This window comes from Asparagus officinalis, chromosome 5, assembly GCF_001876935.1.
Source record: "Asparagus officinalis chromosome 5, Aspof.V1, whole genome shotgun sequence".
NCBI lineage: Eukaryota > Viridiplantae > Streptophyta > Magnoliopsida > Asparagales > Asparagaceae > Asparagus > Asparagus officinalis.
In genome coordinates, this window is record NC_033798.1 from 83442998 (window position 1) to 83465057 (window position 22060).

A 22060-nucleotide genomic window follows, 5' to 3' on the forward strand; every position below is an offset into this window, starting at 1 on the left:
TGGAGGCCTAAGTGAAACTTCGACGGCGACAACTCTATAGAGCACGCACGTGCAAAGCACTCCCTAGAATTTACAGAAAGAGTTAGGCTCTGTTTGGCAAAATTAACTGTGAAAGCTACGAGATTATAGCTGAAAGCTGTAAAATTGTAGCTGAAAACTGTTAGTTGTGTAGCTAGCTGATTGACTAGAGCTGTTTGGTAAAAGTAGCTGTACAACTAGTTTAAATTTGTTAAATGACTAAAAAAGACATGCAATATTATAAAATTAGAATTATTAGGGGCAAAAACAGAAGAAAAAAATTAACAGCTCCTTCCCAAAGACAAACGCTATAAAATTAGAATTATTAGGGGCAAAAACAGAAGAAAAAAATTAACAGCTCCTTCCCAAAGACAAACGCTACTTGAGATAGCTTTCTAAAAACTACTTGCAAAAGACACAATTTCCAAAATAATATTAGTTTATTGACCAAACCAACAAGACACGACCTTTTAGAGAAGACGCTCTTTTTGCCCCCATTCTTACCTCTGCCGCTCTTCCTAAATCGTCCTCTGTCTGTCGATCTCGGCGATCCGCCCCTCCATCGGTCTCGATATCTCACCTCCTCATATCTCGATCTCTCATCTCCTCGGTCTCTCAGCTCTCCTCAGCTTTCTTCACCCGGATTTCGATTTCGAAAACCCTAGAATTCGTCTTCGAGTCCACGAGCAAGGTCGATTTGATACAAGGGAAGCCCTAGCGATCCTCTCAACCTCGATCTTCATCCAATCTGAAGTAAGTTCATGAATTCATCATGGGCCGTGATTATTTAAGTATGTTTTTAGAATTTTCTGCATGGATCGATTGATTTTTCAGAAAAAAATATGCTAGATTTGATCAATTGGTTACTGATCTTTTCCATTCATTGCTCGTGGACTGGTACTAGCTTGATAATATCTAGGCGCCGCCTATGCGTCTAAAATTATGATTAGTTTCTCAATTATGATTGATTTGATCATTTGGACTGGTACTAGCTTGATAATATCCGTGCAAAATAAACACTGTTTGCACTCTGAGGAGGTTCAAGCAAGTTAATGAATATCTGCAAAGAATTCTAGTTCTTGATTTGCACTGCACATCCTTTTGCTATTTGAAATAAATTTTATGATATAACAATAACCTTAACACCTTGTTTGGATTGAGGGGAATAAGGGAGAAGGGAAGTTAGGGGAACCATTCACCTTGTTTGGGAACATTTAGGAGGTGAAGTTATTCATCTAGTTCCCCTTAGTTCACCCCTTAATAGTATAAAATTTGTTACCCCAAATTGGGTGTAACCAAGGGGAAGGGAACTCCCTTCCCTTCCCTTCTCTTCTCTCACCTAGTTTCCCTTAACTTCCCTTAACCCCATTGAAATTCAAATTAGAATTTTTGGGTACTTGTCATATGCATTAAAGTTTCCGATACACTTATTATCATGGGTTGATTTGACAAGTGATAACATAGCTTGTGATGATATTTTAACGAACAACTTTATAATTGTCATAGATATGAAATGATTAAATTTAAATTTTACTAACTATCCTTGGCCTTGTTATTTGTCTTTGTATTGTGAGATCTCTGATCAATTTCTATTTTCATTTTAGTTTTTGATCAATTTCTCCACAATTCCTTTTATTATAACTTTAATTGATGTCAATTGTTACTCAAATTTGCTCTTTGTTTGTTAGATGTTAATTTGGAGCTGATGCTTATTTATGTATTTCTAGTTAAAATCATACGTCCTCTCTCAGTGAGCACTGCCTCCTCCTAATTGGACTCGAGCAGATTAGGTCAAGGTATATTTTCTTGGTTATTTTATGCTTATTTTAGGTTCATTTTCTAGGGCTTAATCTGTCACTTAGTGCCCACGTTGACTCCATTTTTGGCCTAATCATATGATTTGAATTGTTAAATATAAAACAAGAACAATGAAGAGTTACTTGACAACTGTTAAATAAAGCGGTGTGCATGCTATTTTTGTTTTTCATGTTGCTTTGGTGTGTACTATTTTTATTCTCTGGATAATGTTGAAGTGTTATGACTTAGGTTTGATTTCTTTGTGATAACTTGTGGATTATCAACCACCTTATTGGAGGTTTAACATTCTTTTATGTTATGTAATCTGAACCTAGTATTATATATTTGATTGTATCTATGTTTGATGCATGTTATGTTAATGCAAGGCTATTAATGGCATTATCAATGTTACAGAAGGCGCTAGACAGACTAGGCGTTTAAGCCAGCACCTAGTAGCCCAGACGCCTAAGCGTGCTCCTAGGCGGCGCCTAGGTGTTTGGCTATTTTTAAATTATTTAATTATAATAATTGATAAAATATATATTACATTCATATTATTTACAAAAAATATAGATAGCAACCTTAGATCCACAATAAATCATACATACTTAAATACTAAATAGCTAAAATAATAACTAACAATGTTATAGAAAGCATTAGGAGGCCTAGGCATTGGACTCGTCGCTTAGAGCCAATGAGGTTTACTTTTTTATTTTCTAATTACAATAGTTGATAGTAAATGTTAATGCTATAGAAAGCTTAGGTGCCGGACTGGTGTCTAGACGAATTTATTTTTTCATTTAAGTGGTGGTTGAGGAGGTTTTGCTGAAGGTCGTAGGAGGTAATGGAAGTGTTCATATTTGGAGGTAAAAGGAGTTTGAAAGAGGTTAGAGGACATGAAGGATGCAATACAAAAAATCACAATAAAGGCCTAAAGGGTGCAATGCACATAAGTAGACAATACTCCTCTAAACACTCCCAAAACCTAGGGGCAACTTAGGTACCACCTAGACGTTAGGCGCTAGTTAGGCGACCTAGGTACCGCCTAGGGGACTAGACAAAGGCTTTTTAAAACAGTGGGCATTATACAATCCAAGAATGCATTGATCATTAATTTGTTGCCTACTTACCTAGACTATAAATCACTTTATGGTTAATACCTGATCACCTTTATGTTGATGCTTGTTACGTTAATGCAAGGTTCTTACTTGAATTTTTTCTAGTTTCATAAAATAACTAAAACGTAGAGGAGATGGCTTGTGATTCAGGGTATAAAGATTGAGACTATTCTTTAAGGTTTTGAATGTTACATATGCAAGTTACATATTTATTAAAATGGTTGGTATAGGTAAATTCATATTTGGAAGATTACAGTCCTTAGAAGTGAAGTATAGTTGGTTTCCTGGTAATGATCACTTCCCATGATTTTTTGATCTATACCCAGGAATTCATCCTTGGGTACTGCCCCATTTTGCAGTAGTGACAGCAAAACTTCATGAACTTTACTCAAAAAATAGTCACTGACTGCAATACACAAAAGATAATTGTGCTTATGGAAATACCCGAGTATCTTGTCATTTTATCTTGTCATTTTATCTTGTTCCCTTTTAATAAATGACTAATGCACAAAATAGAGAATTATACAAGATTAGCAAGAATAGAATATGATATAAATATGGTGCGAGACACTGTGATTTAGTGCAATTTATCTTATATCAATCTAACAAATCAATATAGTTAATCCCCAATATATATCTAATGTATAGCACTGGATTACCATCCATAAATAATTAGATGTTTGGTTTTGCAAAGTATCCTGCAAACTATTGCGTACTAAAATGTCAAACTTAAAAGAGTTCATTCATATAACAAATGATGAAGAGATTGTTTGTCTATTATTCAACCCAAAAGTAAGATCAGAAAAATATGTTTCCTTGTTTAGCACATGAGCTTTCTTCCATACTTAGCTCATTTCTGCCTACCAATGAGAAAATATATATAATATATATAGTTTTAATTATTTAATAGAGTGTCACAACTAAGGTTCCAACCTAATGTCAGGACAACATTTTAGCGGAGCTACAACAAAGATACAATCAAATTAACAATGAAAAATAGAGTATAAACTAAATAAGATAAGTTGAATTATACATGAATACAATATAAGCAATGAAGTATCAAATTTGTTAAAAATATAATACAGGAAAACTAAATCACACAAAAAAATAAAAAAATTGAGGAGAATCTTATAGTTAGACAACTTAAACAAAAGAATATGAGAGTTATTCAAAGAAGAGACCAGTTTACCTGCGGCAGAATGAAGTGGGTATCCAACAAACTCAAGAATGATTTCTAAATTTGAAATACACATGAAGAAACCAAAGGAGTTTAGCCATCCAGTAAAACTTTATTTGTAAATGTTTACATTTAATTTTCAGTGAAGTTGTTTTTTTTGGGAATGCTGTATTTGAATAGCTAATTGGAAATAAACAGAAAAGGCCAACGAGAAAGAAACTGATAGGGTAGCCGCTTTAATTCATGCATTTACTTAGAAAGAGAGTTAATTAGACGGAAGAAATCATATGGCTTAATTAGATACGAAAAAAATTAGTTAGAGGGAAGATTGATAGTGAAAGACTACAAAATATGAAATAAAGAGTTTATTTGGAAAGAGACTAAAAGTGAATTCAATTCATGCATTAAATTACAGAAAAAGAGTTAACTAGGTGGCAGCCACATGGCCTTAATGAGGTGCGAAAAAAAGTTTTTTTTTTTTTTTTTGGGGGGGGGGGGGATTCTAGTTCCCTCCAAAAATTTTCAATGCCATCAACATCGGCGGTAATAGTTTTTCGGCGTTTGTTCATGAGCGTTACTTTTGACCAAGATTTTTTTTGAACTCCCATTTTTAAAAGGAGAATGATCTGTTTTTAGTAGTAGAAGAATTGGATCTTTTGGTTTAATAAAGAGCAAATTTTTAGATTGATTAGAAAGAATACAACCACACTAAGAATATGTTACGACTAATCTAAATCCTTCGTTACTTCTCGCCACCTTTTCTCGTGGTAGAAAAGTGGTAGGGGTAATTGTGGAGAATTCCACTTTTATCGAGCATAAATTAAAATGAAAGAAAAAACATTAAAAAACAATAACGAAATTATCATAAAAATTTGAGACCAGCTATATGAATCTTGTTCTTTCATCATTTCTATTCTGGACCAGCCAAGGGAGCCTTGGCCACACCTTGAACTATATAGAAGAACAAACATATAAGGTTTGTTTGCTAAAATGGTAATTTATATGGAGTAAATGCATAAGATATCTCAACATTTTCAAACTTAATCCTCTTAATTCCTCTCTCTATTAACTTGAATGTAACTATAGATTTTATTTCTAAGAGTTGAACAACTATTTTAATAATTGCAATATAAATGTTGTTTGATATCTATAGTGAAAAATATATATTTCATAACATTGATGAGGAAGATGTCATGAAACAGTTTCAAGAATGAAGGCAAAATGAATGTTATTGTAAACACTATGTTTAAATTTAAAATATGTTTTTAAAAAGCATTATTGTATAATGATGTTTAGATGCTAAATAAATGTGCGAATTTTTTGATATGTTATCGTGTTTAATTATTTTTTAGACTCTTAAGACTAACTATTTTTTGGACCCCTCTCAACATAATTCCTGGCTCCGCCACTATTTAGGATATCTTTGTTGTTAAATTGTTATTAATTATTATAAATCTCAATTAAATTCCTAATCTTTTGGTGAATGGGCCCTAATCGGGTTAGGTCCCTAAATCCATAGTTAGACAGTATGTGGTATGTAGTGAGTCACGGTATGAATTCGGGTACACAATTCGACATTTAGAAAATTTCGATTCGTTAGGAGATAGCTTGCTTCAGTACGCAAGTTCGGTTACTCGTAGGTTGTAAATTTTTTTAGGATGCGCTTAAAGTTTTTCAAAGTGTATAGTATAAAACTAGAAAAACTAATTGGGAATTTTAATATTTTTTCATACAAAATACTTAAATACTTCTTTTTGATGGAGTTTATTTCTTTGTTTTGTTTATTTTTCATCGAGCTCGTTTTAGGATCATGGTTTCATTTTACATTTAATTAACATACGTGTTTAGTTATAGTAAAGTCATTGGCTCATACACTGTTATTTGTCTCCCTTCACTTAATTGCAAATATTGCATTGCGTCTTGTGCGCGTGCACTTAAAAAGATTTTGTATCTAGCATACTTGTAAGTAGTACACTAATTTTGGAGAACCAGTTCATGTATCGGAGCGAATCTGTTCGCAGATGTACCGGGACTCGGTTCGCAGGAACCGTACGATAGTTCAAGGGGGGTTCTAGGGATTCGCGCAACGATGCCTAAATCTTTATTTGACCCATTTATACTATGTTATATTATATTTGGTTTTTATATGAAAATCACTTTAACATTTGCCCAGCCTGTAACTTACCATCTTTATTTTTTTTATTGTAAACCACCATAGTTTGGTTACATGTTCTCAATGTCACACCTTTGTTACTATTCTGCCAAAAAATTTAAAAATACCCAATTTACCCCTTTCCTCTCTCCACTTTCTTCCTTCTTTCCTCTCTCCCCTCATTGCCTCCCCTTTCCCCTCACCGTCCTCCCCTACCTGATCCCTTCCCTTTCCTCTCCATCTCCTGTTTTTCATTCACTTCCTCCACCTCTAGGGTTTCTCCAAACCTTAATTTCTTTTCTCCTCTCCTCCCCCTCTAATGTCCCCCTCCACCTTCTCCCTTTCCTCTTCTCTTCCTCTCCCCGTCTTCCTTTATTTCTAGAGTTTCTCAAGATCCTAGCCCCTTTCCTTCTTTCCTCACCCTCCCCCTCCCTTATCCCGTCCCCTCGTCCTCCAATCTCACCTTCCTCACCTTCCCCTCTTCCTTCATCTCCTCTCTCTCCACTCCCGTCATTGACTTGCTTCCCTCCTCTCCTGTTAGCGACTTCACCAACTTTCCTCCCCCTCTCTTCTTCCTCTCTTTCAATGTTTTAAAAAGTCTCCGCTTAGTTCGTCTAGGCGTACGCCTAAGCTAAGGCAGTACCTTGACCTCCTACCTAGTGCCTAGCATCTAGGCAATACATAGGTTGCCCGGAGTGCCTGAGGGAGTGTGATTTGTCTATATGAACTGCATGCTTCAGGCATTATTCATGATTTCCTTCATTGCAACTTCCACGTCCTCCAAACTCCAACTATGGACACATCCTCTACCTCTTTCAATTTTGGAACAAAACATCAGCCACCACCCCTTAAGAAATCTACCTAGGTGTTAGTCCAGCGTCTAAGCTTTCTATAACATTAAAATTTACTATCAGTAATTATAATTAAAAATTTAAAAATAGGAAAACGTGTAAGCTGAGCCTAGGCTCTAGGTGTCGAGTCCAATACGTAGACCCCTTAGCGCTTTCTGAAACCTTGCTCTCTTCCCCTCTCCTTCTCCTCTCCTTTTCTATCCGGGGGCTAGATTGAGGGGTATTATGATAGTTTCATATTTTTTAAAAATAGAAAATACCAAAAAATGGAGAAATTCTTGGCTACTCAATGAGTACCAAGGTGTCATGCTCTAGCTCAATTAAAAGCTGACACCTGTTCCTTGTTAATTTCGGTCACCTCCCCCATCATTCTTGTATTCCTTTGCCTCTAATTAAGACTAATTTGCTTCACTGCCTCCCTTTTCATGTCCATGTCCTCCACCGCCACACCCTCCGCCAGTACCTCCGGTATCGGCCCCACCTCCACTTCCATACCCCTTCAATGCTCTCCTTCGACACCACGTCCACCTCCACTCCCTTCGACACCATCACTGACATGCGCTTCTCTTTCTTCTCCTCCCGCTCCATAATCACCGTCCTTTCCAAACTCACCATTTTAACCTCCGGCGTGCCCGCCACCACCTCCACCACCTCCATGGGCCCCACGGCCCTATATCGGCCTCCGCTTCCGCTCTCGCCTCACTGTCGTACTCAACACCACTATATGATGAATGCTATGGGCCGGAGTCTTGGAGCAGTTGGATGATTCCTATCTATAGTATTTTAATCACTTAAGAACAATAAGAATTTCTCTTTTGCAAAAAAGAATTTATTCACTATCAACTCTGAAAATAATGTTTAAGCTTGGAAATTTTGGCAGGGAGGTTTGAATGATTTCCTTGAGATCCTAGACCTCAAATATATGCATGTAGTCTATTTTTGAGTTGTGTAATGGTTAAAGTTAGTTATGTTTAGGTAAGTTTATAAGAGTCATGTGAATGTTAAAAGCAACCATTTCATAAAACAAGATTCATATAGCAGAAAAACTAAATGCAAACACAAATCCAAGTAAGAAATTCAAAATCTTAGTATTACAAATGAAACAATATCAAACTCATTCAATCAACATAGCCTGCAAAAAAAAAAAAAAAAATTGAAACAGAGAGCTCTTATAAAAACAGTAAGCCTCATTATAGAATTATTTATACTCCTAACAATAATTGATAGATCAATAGATGTTAAGCATAATTTGAATTCCTTTGAACTCATTCTTGCAAAGGAAGACATCTGTAGAGTGTAGACTCTTTAATCCCATTTGAAATGTGGACAAGAGGCACAAAACCATTACTTAGAGAAAGTGCCATGGAAACAAACAGAACAACTTAAAAGGAATCCTTAAAAATTAGAATGCAAGTCTAATGAGAAGGCAAGAGGAAAGGCAAGAAAGAAAGAGTAGAGGAAGATGAATGGACGCAAAGAGAAGAGGATGGGTGTTGGAAGAATAGCTATTTTACTTTATTTATCCATTTGGATTTTTGGTGGAGGTGGTAGAGGTGGCAGTAGGGATGCCAAGGGTATGGTGGTTAGTCCGAAGAGGGCGCTGCTTATGGAGGTGTTGTAGGACATTGGAGAGTCCAGAGGGTACGATGGTGGGGATGCTGGAGGGTACATTGGAGGTGCTGTAGGAGGGTGTGGCGGTGGAGAAGGACATGAAATGGAGGCGGTGGAGCATGTTAGACTTAATTAGAGGCGAAGGAATAGGAGAATGCTGGGGAGGTGACTTTAATGAGGGTCAGGTGTCATTTTTTGGTTGAGCTGAAGCATGACACCTTGGTACACATTTGAATAGCTAAGAATTTCTCCAAAAAGTGTGACATTGAGAACATGCAAACAAACTAAAGGTGATTTACAAAAAAAAGGTGATAAGTTACAATTTGGGCATAAGGTTTAATGTAAAAATCCTATTATATTTTTAGCACTTCTGATTGAACATGGGTTTCGAGTTCTGTCAACCGGATACACTATGCTTTTTACAGTGGAGAGTTGAGAGCCTAACATCCTGATGAGGATGACGAAGCTGCCCTTTATTCTCTTGTCAAGCTCAACAGCAACAACATTGACCAAATTATCCTCTGTAATCTACCAAAATAACAGTGATTCTTCCAGCCATTGAAGTCTCTAAGCTCCTGCAAAAAATTCCCATAAAAAATGGGAAGAACAGAAACCCTAACCGTAGCAGCCTTCTCTTCCTCCTCCTCTTTAGATATGAATCCCCCATCAGAGGACGCCTGGATTGATGCCCATCATAGATTGCGCTCTCAATGGAACAACTTATCTCAGGTAATTTCTTTTTCCTCTTTTCTATTTTGTAATGGAATACTTAAAGGTTGAACTTTCTCATTAATCTGCATATTTTGCAGCCACCTATAGAGATTTCGATATCGAGAGTTAACCAATTTGACGCAGCAAGATTAGATGTTGAGATGTCCGCCATGTTGAAAGAGCAACTAGTCAAGGTCTTCTCTTTAATGAAGGTATTCTCTTTTTTTATCAATTTTTTTCCTTTTTGAAATTTGTTGGATTTAGTAGTTACATTCTTTTTGCTATTGATTATGTTGCTTGGGAATTAGCCAGGGTTTTTATTCCAATACGAGCCGGAACTCGATGCATTTCTCGAGTTCCTTATTTGGAGGTTTTCGATATGGGTGGATAAGCCCACACCAGGGAATGCACTGATGAATTTGAGGTATAGGGATGAAAGTGCAGTGATCAGCTGGGGGAAGGAAGGTTAGTAGTCATTTTTCCTTCTTGTTGCTCACTAGATAATGTTTTTGCCATGATTAATTTATCAGAAAGCTTAATTGTTCATCGGGAGTTCATAATTTCCTATGAGATTATAAAAGGTTGTTATTGAACATAAAATTAGACAGTGGTTGGAATCTTGTGTGCTTTAAATTTTTATATCCGTTGTTGCAATAGTGGTTAGATTATTGTATAGTAATGTTGTTGCCAGTTGCTTGAACTTGAATAGTTTGAAGAAATATTGATTTGGATCCTGGCAGTCAACTTGTAGTACTTGGCTTACACTTTGCAGACTAGGATGATTTTGGTTTTATTTTAAGTTAGGATGTTAGCATAGGAACAGATAAATGTATTACATAAAGAGAAAATTGTTAGTTTAAATCTAATGAGAGGCTACAAATTGAAATTGAAGAGGTTGGTTTCTCTTTAAAGGCTGGCATTTTGCTGCTTAATACATAAAATACCTGATAAGCTATGATGCACGGATACGGATACGGGACATGGATACGACACGTACACGGATACGGGATACGACAAAATCCAAAAAAATAGGATACGGGGATACGACAAAGAAAATTTTTTAATTATTATTATATATAAATTTTTTTATAAAATTCAACTAACAATCTAAAATATGAATCGAACGGAACAGCGGAGCGGTGGCGGGGTCGGGTCGGAACAGCGGAGGTGATCGAATTGAACGGGAGTGAGCTGAGAGATTGAGAGAGAGGATTAGGGTTAGGGTTAGGGTTTTTTCTTTCGTTTGAGTCAGCTGAGGATCGAATCGAACGGGAGATTTGAGAAATAGGGATGAGTTTTTTAATCGAACGGTTCAGGTTGGATTTTAACAACCAAACCCGCAACCCGAATGAATCGGCCTTTGGCGAATCCGAGCCGTGTCCGAGCTCCTTTGACCGTGTCCGAGCCTAATTTGACCATTGACCCGTGTCGGACACGGATTGACTGTGTCCGACACGTGTCGTGCACATGTCGTGACGAATCCGTGTCCGATTCGAGTCGGACACGGATTCGTGGCCTCCGGGGGCGAATCCGTGCTTCAGAGCTGATAAGTCATATTGTTATAATAAAATGGAAGCTGAAATTAACTCCTGAATAGATACATAAACTAAACTTTATCAGATACATAAACTATGGTTTACTAACTCCGCTAGATTAAAAGATTTGTCAAATCCGATAAAATTTATCTAGTGTCATGATTGTTCTTCCATTACCTCATTGGCTATTTCCAACTCACATATAACATGACCTGATTTTCCTATACAATTTTGTTGATATACTTCTAGTTTATCCTTGTGGAGCTCATGCAGATGAACACTTGCTGCTTTAGAAACATCTCTATAACTGAATGAGCTTTCTCATTAGCAAAAATCTAAAATGTTGATTTTTTGGATATCAGATGTAGGATTAATGATTCTGACGACCTCTTGAGAATCATGTACATCTAAAATATTGATTTTTTCTTTTATGTCAAGATAAAAGAAAAACCTAATAAGCTGATGATACGTCGAATAAGTTTATCTTGCCACTCAAATATTCAAACAATAATTGTCAAGCATTATTTTATAATTTGCTATGGCTTTGTGGTTCACGATGATAAAGTGTATAAACTTTTCCTACTTCTTGTCTTTTCTCTGCTCCCTCTGAAGACATTCTGTTCTATATTGATTTGTTCTTGAGCATTGAAAAGTGCATAGTTTTGGAATGTGATTACTTTTGGCTGTTCATTTGTCCCTTGGCCAATAGCTTTATTTGACCTCATCTCAACCTTTTTTTTTGAGTGGAGGCGTAGGTTTGCTCCTTGACAGATAAGCTCAAACATTATCACTAGAAAAGTTATGTGAGTCATTTAGAAAAATTGGGCCGTTCCACTGGATAATGTAAGTAAAGATTGAAAGTAACTTTTAACACTAGTCAATTAAGATTGGTCTCAACATTTGTATTTGGCTGGGTTGAATGCTGCATAGTTTTTCTCCATCAAACCAGTGGTGTGATGACTACCTTCCAATTGGGCATTAAGGTTTTTGGCAGGGTCCTGTCGTGGAAAATAGATCTTAGAAAACTTGGTTAGTTCCTTCGTGAAGCCATCTCTTTGCATATGTAAAGTTGACATTTCAACCTTGAGTTGTCTATCTATATACTCGCGGTCCTCTCCAAGTCATATTCGGGAATAGGGATTTCACCATAAAATCTCATTGTGGTAACATGAAATAGCCAAGTGATGTGGATCAAGCAGAGTATAAGGAAAAGTATTTGGATAATTATTTGGATAAAATAGAGTAAAAGGAAAAATATTGAAATTTCACTCTTTTTTTAAATTTAAAAAGATACAAATCTTGGGCTTCTCACCCAGGCAATTCACATGCTTGACGATTTACATATCTAATACTTGATGCAATTAGCATGGATATCTCACATAAGTATTATTCTCTTCACTAAAATGAATAAGTACAATCATATTTATAGGACTTAAATAAAATCCTAATTCTAACTATAGATAATATCAACTAAAAATTGTAACAAAATAACAAATTCAATCCCAATTAAATATCTCAACTAAAAGAATAAAATCCTAAAATCTATTCTTTTAGCTGTTTTGCATCAACTGAATAAAATAAATGATGCGGGATAAATCGATGGAGATTGATTGAGAATAATTATTTGGATAAAATAAATTAAAGGCACAAAATATTGAAATTGCACTCGTTTAATTAAAGAAGATACAAATAATGAGATTCGCATCTAGAAATTCACATGCCGGGCAACTCATATGACTAATAGTTGCTGCAAGTCACATGCAACGTATCTTGCATAAACCTTATCCTCTCCTCTAAAATGAAGAAGCACAATTATATTGATAGGACTAAAACAAAATCCTAATCTTGACTATATATGACATCAACTAGCAATTTCTAACAAAATACAAATTGAATCCTAATTAAATAAAATAAAATCATAAAATCTAATCTTCTAGTTATCCTGCGTCAACAAATTATTGTGAAAAATTTGACTAGTTCTTAGTTTAGTTTTGTATCCTTGCAAATGTATTGATTCAAAATGAGCATTCATGACTTTTAAAATTTGCTTCATACTCCCTCGTTTGATGCAAAATGCTTAGATTCTGGTGATGTTTATGACTCCATTGTCCGAATCGGAGTAATCATGTTTATCAGAGCCAATTATGATATTAAAGAGAAACTTCTGTTTGAATCACTTTATTGTAACAAAAGTCTTGTTCTTATATTGTAAGAACGTATGTCAAGGCTGGATGCATTGGAAATAAGCTGTGAAGTTTAATGTCTTCATTTGTGTTTGAAGTTTAAGACCTTGTAACCTTCTTTCTGCCTAGATCTTTTGTTCCTCGTTTTGCTCTTACGATCTCTACATTGTTCTGGCAGAAAGTGGTCCCTTCCTAGATCCTATATTATAGTTTCTAATTTTCAGCTCTAAGTAGGCATCTTTCTTATTCTTTCTCTCTTTCAAATGGCAACAGGCAAACTGAAAAGCATTGTCTTTTGCACTTTTGCTTGTTCGCATCTATTTGATAAGTTGCTTCCACTGTGCATGTTATTTCCACGCAATAGTATAATATTCAACACTTACTTTGGTTTGCCGCTGCCATGGATTAACTAGATTTTGATGGATCCTGTGTCTGTTACTGTTTTCATGACTGCTTAGATGCTTGGCAAATACCATGAATATTTTAGTCAGTTGCTGAAGTAGCCCTAACTTCTTGGGAGATTTGATGATGAAGATGCATTAAATGACCACCATTTTTTGCAAAATTTTGGCTGACGGAAAATTCTGATCCTTGTATGGTTTTCTGTAAAATGCAATTTCTTCTTCTTCTCCCCTGGTTGCCCCAAGAAAGCAAACTTCTAGTTTCCTTCTCATTTTGGTGGACGTTATAAATATTTGGTTGTTCAATATACTAGAATCCATTAATTTTTGTCTGTTTTTGGCTTAGGGAAAATCTTAATGATCTTTGATTGAATTTTGAGATACTCAGATTGATGTTGCAATGATAAATGTAATGAAGACTTGAATAACTTCACTTGAATATCCTATGATCACGAACATCTTAAATGATCAGTGGCCTATTAAAATGAACTAGAAGGTGCTCTGATATCAAAGTTGTACTCGACGTGAATGTTAAGCATGGAGCTTTTAAGGTTTATTTGATGATGCTTGAATGGTAGAAGAACGGGAAACGAGAGAACACTTGCAAACGTTAGGATGTAGCCAATGTTCGCTCTCTTTTCTGAGAGGCACAGAGAAGAACCAAGAGACATAATAGTAGAAGATCTAGAAAGAGAGAAGATCAGAATCTTACCCTTCATCATAAATAAATCATAACATGCCAATCTTCACTCTTCATTTCTATTACATCAAGCTCCTATATAGGCTTCTAGAACATTAGATCATGACTCTTGCTTACTACATCTATCTAAAAAAAAACTTATAACTTTTAACTACCATGATCGTTCACAATCAAAACACGACTCTTCAATAATCATTGGCACCTAATAGTGACACCTAACAGAAAATTACCCTTACAATGCCATAACTGAAATGAAACCTCTTATAGTAAAGTTGCAGCAATTAGTCCCTTTTATTTGGTTGCATCAATACTATTATACATTTGGCTCCACTCTCCAAAAAAGCTAACATTTTACTTCACTCCCCAAAAAAGTTACCTTTATGACATATTTATCATCTTTGAATATATATTATGTGAGATAGAAAATAAATCTGGCTTTTTTACTTCACCAATGTAAGGTGATGAAGTTATCTAATTGAACTAGTGTTCTTTTTCCCGCTTCAGTAGAATAAATTCTCAAATTAATGAACAACATATAAGTAAGATGAACATGATCAGTATTTGATTTCTATCTATATCATCATACATTTAGCCTGAAATTGAAAAGTTACTACATCTTAATCTCTAACAAAGTAATACTTATTTTATGTTGTGTCTCATGAGGGAGCTTCTAATAAGCATACACTAACTATATGGGCTGCTCGTTCATTTCTTATTCAGTGAGAACTGGTTTGGAAGGACCTGGGCTTTCTGCTTCTCAAAAGCTCTGGTATTGTTTCACTACTGTAGGAGGGCAATATCTGTGGACACGTTTACAGTCATTTTCTGCTTTCCGCAGATGGGGTGATTCTGAACAGGTAACTGAATCATTCCTCTTATTGTTCTCATCAAAATATAGATTCTTTACTGTTTGAATTTGATTTAATGTGTCTTTTCTTGTAGAGACCATTGGCACGACGTGTTTGGGCTGTGATGCAAAGAATAGAGGGCTTCTATAAAGCTGCCGCTTTTTGTAACTTGCTCATATTTCTATACACTGGAAGGTACTACTGTGTTTATCATGTTATATTTGGTGCTTCAACCATTCTATCCATGTATAGAACCTATATTTTAGATCTATATAAATATTTATTGATATCAGCATATTCACTGTCCATATCCATATTGCATCAATGGCATGTTTATATACCAATATCTATATGTATGCAGATGTTTAGATATAAGTTAGATATAGCATTGCATTAGAAATTCAGATATACATAAAGATATAACATCACATTATACTTTTTGGCTTATCCGAACATAGGCTGTTCTTGAGTCTTCTATTATACGATCACAAAGCCTCATACTTGTTTTTCTCTCCACACTTATATCTACATCTATTTCGGTATCATTTTGTATAATTGTATGTATCCATATATTTATATCTGTATTTGTAATTTATCTTTTTACATGTTCAAATGCACACTCATAGAAATCTAGATATATCATTATGCTGATATATTTAGTCAGGAAATTATATAATGTAGTTAAATACCATATTATACCAACATAAAGGGGCTGTGGAAATGTAATAGCGATAACTGTTTCATAGTTTTTTGAAATCTTTGTTATTCAGGCAGATCCATAATGTGTATGATAGGCAGATCAACTTACCTTTGATCAATGTACAAATATACAAAACAACTTGTGATTTATTATATAGAAACCTACATTCGCGAACAGCAAAAAATCCCTTGTGTCGTTTTTTTTTTCAGAAAACAAGCATAAGGCAGACATGCACTATTTCAGTGATTTCCTGTTACTATCTTTGTTTATTTGTTTTGTAAAGGCTATTATTGTTACGGGTAGGTTTCTAATTTTTTATATGGTGATTAGGTATAGGAGCATTATTGAAAGAGTTCTTAAAGCGAGGCTTGTTTATGGAAGTCCCAACATGAATCGTGCTGTTAGTTTTGAGTACATGAATCGACAGTTGGTGTGGAATGAATTCTCGGTAAATATTCTCCCTTGAACTAAATTGGTAGTGTACAGTTATATGCTATAGTAAATTTTATGATCATAAATAGGCAAAAGGAGTTTGAAAATAATCTTTTAATTTGGTTTTAAAGTTTATACAGTTATATTAATGTTTTTGTTCAGGTTACCTAGATTTTGTTGAAGCTATGGAAATCTTGATGATGATAAAAATTGGTGGTACATCTCATAGTAGCACTTGAATTTCATGCAAGTTCTGAGTTTAATTAATTGACTTGAAACATATACTATATCAGAGTTCGCTTCCAATTTGGGTTTGCATCAGCCCAAAAGTTTCTACCATCTTTATACCTTTATTTCCATAAATTTTCTAGTTTCTTGTATGTCATGTTGGATAATCTTGTCCTTTTAAACACTTGGAAGTTTTAGGAGTTCAAATGATGTGTAATGACTTACATGATTAAATTAATTTGTAATGTATCAATACACATTTTTGACAAGAAAAGTTTGTTCTGTTATACCCTAAGGTCGCTATGAAAAAACCCTAGGGGGGTGAATAGGGTTTATGCTAATCTAATCCGATTTAAATGTCAATTAAAACTTACTAACAAATATATCCTAGCAAGTATGATATGCTACAAGATATGTGCAAGGATATATAATATAAACAAGGGTAAACAATATGATCATGAAACAATGGCGATATAACAATATGCAATAATAAATGCGCCAATGCCAAACCCAAACACAAGGAAATGATCACGGAGTTCGGACCTTTCGTCCTACGTCTCCGCTCCCCACTCCCGGGAAGAATCACTACACAAGCCGGTTTGGAAGCCGGAACTTCTCTACACTCGGTTTTGTAGCTAACCGAAAACTCTACACATTCGATTATCAAGTCAACCGACAACTCTCACAAATCCTCACAATGTACATACACAAGCTACAACCTCAAGTGTTGGTCCTCACGTATTGACTCCCTCAAAGTGCTCGGAATTATCACCTCTCACTAGGCCACCGACGCCACTCTCTTGGTATCGACTCCGTCCTCACCACACACTCCTCTCGGTGTACAAGTGTATTATAAAGTGAACTTCACAAAATAAGCACAACAAATGATTGTTCTCTAAACAAGGTGAGAACTCAATTAGGCTCAACTCAGTGTTACTATCTCTCACAACCCCAAATATATTATGAATGCAAATATAATAAGCTCAAGTGGGTGTGTGTAACAATGAGATTAATCAAATCTAAACTCAATATAAAACTAGCTTTAATAAGATGATAATCAAACAAATAAATATAAAGCTAGAAAAAAGTTTAGAAAACTTTTCAATAGATGACAAGAGATGGAGGGAGAATAGTTGATTGCTCAAACTCCAATAGATGATCTCCTCAAGCTCTTGTGGAATTGAATTCACAAACTCAAATTCAAAAATGCTTAAAATCTCTTAAACACATTTAAACAAAACTTAAACCCTTATTAAACTTGATTAAAACATTTTCTTAGTTGGATATGAAGGATGAGAGCAAGGGGGTATATATAGTCACCCAAAACCTCAACCAAAACCCAACTGAAAAGACAAAAAAGCCCCCAGAAAACACTGCTGGAAACTAGCCGTTACCGTGCAACGACTCTTACACAAGTCGACTTATGAGTCGACTAATGAGTCGGCTTATATGAGTCGACTCAGCTGAAGAAAAATCACAACTGCGCTGCACTTCGTGAGTCGACTAAACATGCACAGACCTGAAGTGCACAGAAAAACTCAACTTTAAACTGGGTTTAAAAATATTAAATAAATTCAGAAAAATATAAAACTTTGAAAAATAATTGTAGACATGATAATACACATGCTACAAAATCTGGTTTTCTAAAAGGACCTCCCAAATGTAAAATATCATTATTTTGCAAAATAGTTCAAAACATGAAAATGTAAACATGAGTTTTGACATTTTAGCTTAACCATATTTTGAAACTTTACAAAATAAATATATAGACTTAATAGAAGATGTATATCATTATTGTTAAGTCCATATACCAAGAAAATAATATTTTCACAAAAATACTTGTTTTGCACACTTTCAAAACAATAAACATGATTTCATTAACTAAATAAAATTGATATTGATGAAATCATATGTAAGCATATAAACATGAAACAAAAATGTATTTTCTAATTATATTCAATTGTTGTGTGTGTATATGATTGAGCTTAAAGTACCAACACACATAATATAAACCTAAACTAATGTTACCCAAGCCTGATCTTGATCTTCAATAAGCTTGACTTGGTACATATTGTGGATGAAGCTTGAACTTAGATCTTCAACTTGAATAACAAGGCTTCAACCACTATCCCGCCAACCTCCATTTGATATGATCGATATGGCGCAATCCATCCATCCTCCAACTTATTGTTTGTCTACAATAAATAACAAAACACAAACACTAGACAAACAATATTAGATGTAAATTGTTTGTTAAATCATCATCAAAACAAGAAGGCCAACATTCGATACTTCAGATGAAAGCCTTTAGAATACCAAGATCCTCTGTGAAGCAGTCTTGGGGCAGCTACCATACTCATGATGCTGAAGACATGGTTTTATCTTATAGTAGATCATCACCAGAGGAAATTTTCTAGGGGCTTATGTTTTCACATATTAGGGCTTTGGGGTTGCCTGAGATGTCAAGACAGCAAACAACTTTGGATTTTGGTGATCTAAGAATCTGTTTCAGATACTGTTTCTGGAACTGATTTACATGCTTGCTCACATGTAACTGATTTATGTAAAATTTTTATTAGTCTTTCTGAAAGAAACACACTATATTATTCCCTCTTGCAATGCAGCATGAGCCCACCTAGAAGCAGCAGAGGGGGGCGGGTGGGGGGAGGGGGGGTCCATGGTCAACTAGAAACGTAAAATCTACATAATAATTGGATGCAATTAAAGAGTAAAAAGAAACTAATCAACCTGAAGGGTAGCGCACTATCTAATCTAAGCTGCTAATGAAGTAATGTAAGTGGAGCTTACTTGTGGTTAGTATGAAGCAAAAGATATTCTCTTCTTAACTCAAAAAATAGAGGATCAATGATGTTTCCAGAAGAACTTGTATAAGAGAAGTACCCCGGTAAGGAAACAAAAGTTCACTGTGGAAACAAATTAATCAGATGCAATTCTTTCCTTCATGTTCCCTACCTTTCATGTGGACGCATATTTGATGATATGGAACAGAACAATTATGCTTTTAATTTTTTATTATAAATTTCTATCGTATTCTTTCAGTAGACAAACAACTGTAAGATATTAATTGACGACTCCCTTATCTCGGAACGAAATGAGTCTAAGGGCCACAGAAGACTGTCCAAGTCATTTACGCATTCTATTATTATGTTTCTTTGCCCGACCTGTGTTTCTCAGTATAGTTTGCTTATTACTGAACAATTTTGTTGAAAGTGATGCACTATGTAATTTACTTTTCTATGAATGTGCAGGAGATGTTGCTCTTGCTTCTACCGCTACTGAACTCATCCTCAATGAGGAAATTTCTTCTTCCCTTCTCCAAGGATAAATCAAATGGTTCTTTGAAAGATGAAACTGTGTGCCCTATATGTCATGCCAATCCTACCATTCCTTTTGTGGCTCTTCCTTGCAGACATAGGTATTTATGCAATATTTACTTTTTAGAGGGGCACAATACGTAGTTTATAATCCAAATTAGGCAGGGGTATGAAATTTTGAATGTGAAATCATGTTCTAAATCCATTTACTTTTCTACTCAGTACCTTGTTTTTTTCTGTATTGATTCTTGATATTTGTATGACGTTCCTAATTAATGCTGTCTCAAGAGTAGGCGACGAGCAAGCATTACCCATGCTTCATATTTCTGTCCTTGAGAATTAAAACTTCGTTAAATGTAGTATCGTCTTCTTTGGGACTTCTTATTATAGGTTTCTTCTTTTAGTTTTTCCTTGTTATATATTTTTTCTTATTATATTTTTTGTTCCCTTCCATAGGATTTTCCATAAATATTCTACAATGTTTATGTGTGTGGGATATTAGTACCCTCTTTCTTTTTCATCCATGAGAATTATGGAAAAACATTCTTCCTTTGGTTTCGACATGTCAACAGAGCTATCCGGGTTTGATTTTCACCGAACATTAATTTAAAGCGCGTGGGGGAAAAAATACTACTGCATGGTCTAGGTTTCAGCCCATGGAAAGATCATTCAAACTGCAGGCCATGCAGACATACTAGAATATAATACTATAACCTTCGACCCTCATCACAACTTCCGTGTGCAGCGGAAGGGACCTTTAACAAACTTATATTTCATCATTTCTTAGTAGAATTGTCATTCAGCCAGGGGACAATTTCTAATGAACCAATGAATGGGCAAATTGGGAGCTTGAAATATTTACACAATTTCTGATATCATGTTCTTAGTATATCTTTGCTTTGTACTACGGAAGTAGTTGGATCCGATATGAGCAGTAATACTTTATTTGGGAGTTTACTAAGAGGACGGAAAGTTAAATGATGGAAAAGAAAGGTAGGGAATGGAAGTGAAAAGATACCATGTGTTTGAGAGTTTAGTAAGGGAAACAGAAGTAAATTTGTTTTACCTTGTTCGGGAGTTCTAGTAAAGAGGAGGGAAGTGAAGTGAATATGTATAAAGTTACATAACTACCCTTACATGTTGGATGTGAGTATATATTAATCATTGGTTTTAATGTCATAAGGGTATAATTGTCTTATCACATTGTAAAATTTTACATTGATTTTCATTCCATCCTGTACCCCCGAATTGGAGGGGAGGAAAATAGAAGGAAATTTAACCTTCCATTCCATCCTCTAACCCCTCAAAAAAACTCCCAAACAAAATGAAATTGAAATTTCACTTTAACTTCCATCCATTAACCTCCATCCAAACAAGGTAAGTCTTTCTGTTATGGTAAGTTAAAAGGAACATATGATCATCTAGGTTTATGATATTTATAAGTGATGTCTCATGTTTTGTGTTTTTTGTGTTCTTCCGTGTGCAGACTCATTGATTCTTAAATATTTAATTGAGGAGAATAAAGTGTTAATTAATCTAAGAGAATGAGACTGGTGTTCGGTTAGCTTCCTTTGATATAGATTTATACCATTTTGAACTAATAAAGGTTCTTTTGCACCACAGATACTGCTACTACTGTCTTCGTACTCGCTGTGTAGCAACTAGTTCATATCGGTGTGCACGCTGCAATGAAGCTGTTACTGCTATCCAACGGTATGGATCAAGTGATAGTAAAACATCGAACCCTGGTTATAGAAAGGGAAATATGTGAATAGTTATTTTTGGCGTATAAAACGTGCCAGAAATGGCGTACATTCATTTACCAGACGAACCTCACCAGTGTCAGTTTCCAGGGGAAAGAAGAAAATATTGCTTTCCTCCTGTTCATTGACCAATAGTTTCTTAAAGTAGTGAAATTGTTTCACATTTTTGGTTTTGAGTTTTTTTCATTTAATTGGAAAAACGTTTGGATGAAGAAATGGCCAGGTTGTAGATCTGAATACACTTTGAAATATTAAAATGCTAATGATAAACATGCATATCTTTTGGAGGTTGATTTGTATGCTTACAGAATCGAAGCGCTCCTTTGATTTTTGTAGGGGAATGTTCTATTCTACATGAACCTAATGCTACTTCAGAGAGCGACAGAATGCTTTGGAAATTTAGTGTTTCATTTAATTCTTCAGATATTTGTTTCAACTTTTTGCATGTTTAAATTAATATTGCCTCTTAAGGGGTTGTTTGGTTTATTTCCCTAAAATTA

The 22060-nt window shown here is 35.1% G+C and overlaps 1 protein-coding gene across 3 annotated transcripts; it reads left to right on the forward strand.

Annotated features, from left to right (window-relative positions):
* Positions 562-21853, forward strand: LOC109839931 (peroxisome biogenesis protein 2). Of its 3 annotated transcripts, none has more exons than XM_020408395.1 (10): positions 562-771; positions 1746-1814; positions 9150-9453; positions 9534-9647; positions 9744-9900; positions 14975-15111; positions 15197-15297; positions 16133-16250; positions 19732-19898; positions 21421-21853. In XM_020408395.1, exons 3-10 carry the CDS (start codon positions 9322-9324, stop codon positions 21566-21568), a joined length of 1074 nt encoding a protein of 357 aa, XP_020263984.1. In that variant the 5' UTR covers positions 562-771; positions 1746-1814; positions 9150-9321; the 3' UTR covers positions 21569-21853. The 3 variants fall into 3 exon arrangements, with proteins under 3 accessions (XP_020263984.1, XP_020263985.1, XP_020263986.1); XM_020408396.1 differs by having other exon boundaries at positions 9268-9453; XM_020408397.1 differs by having other exon boundaries at positions 9377-9453.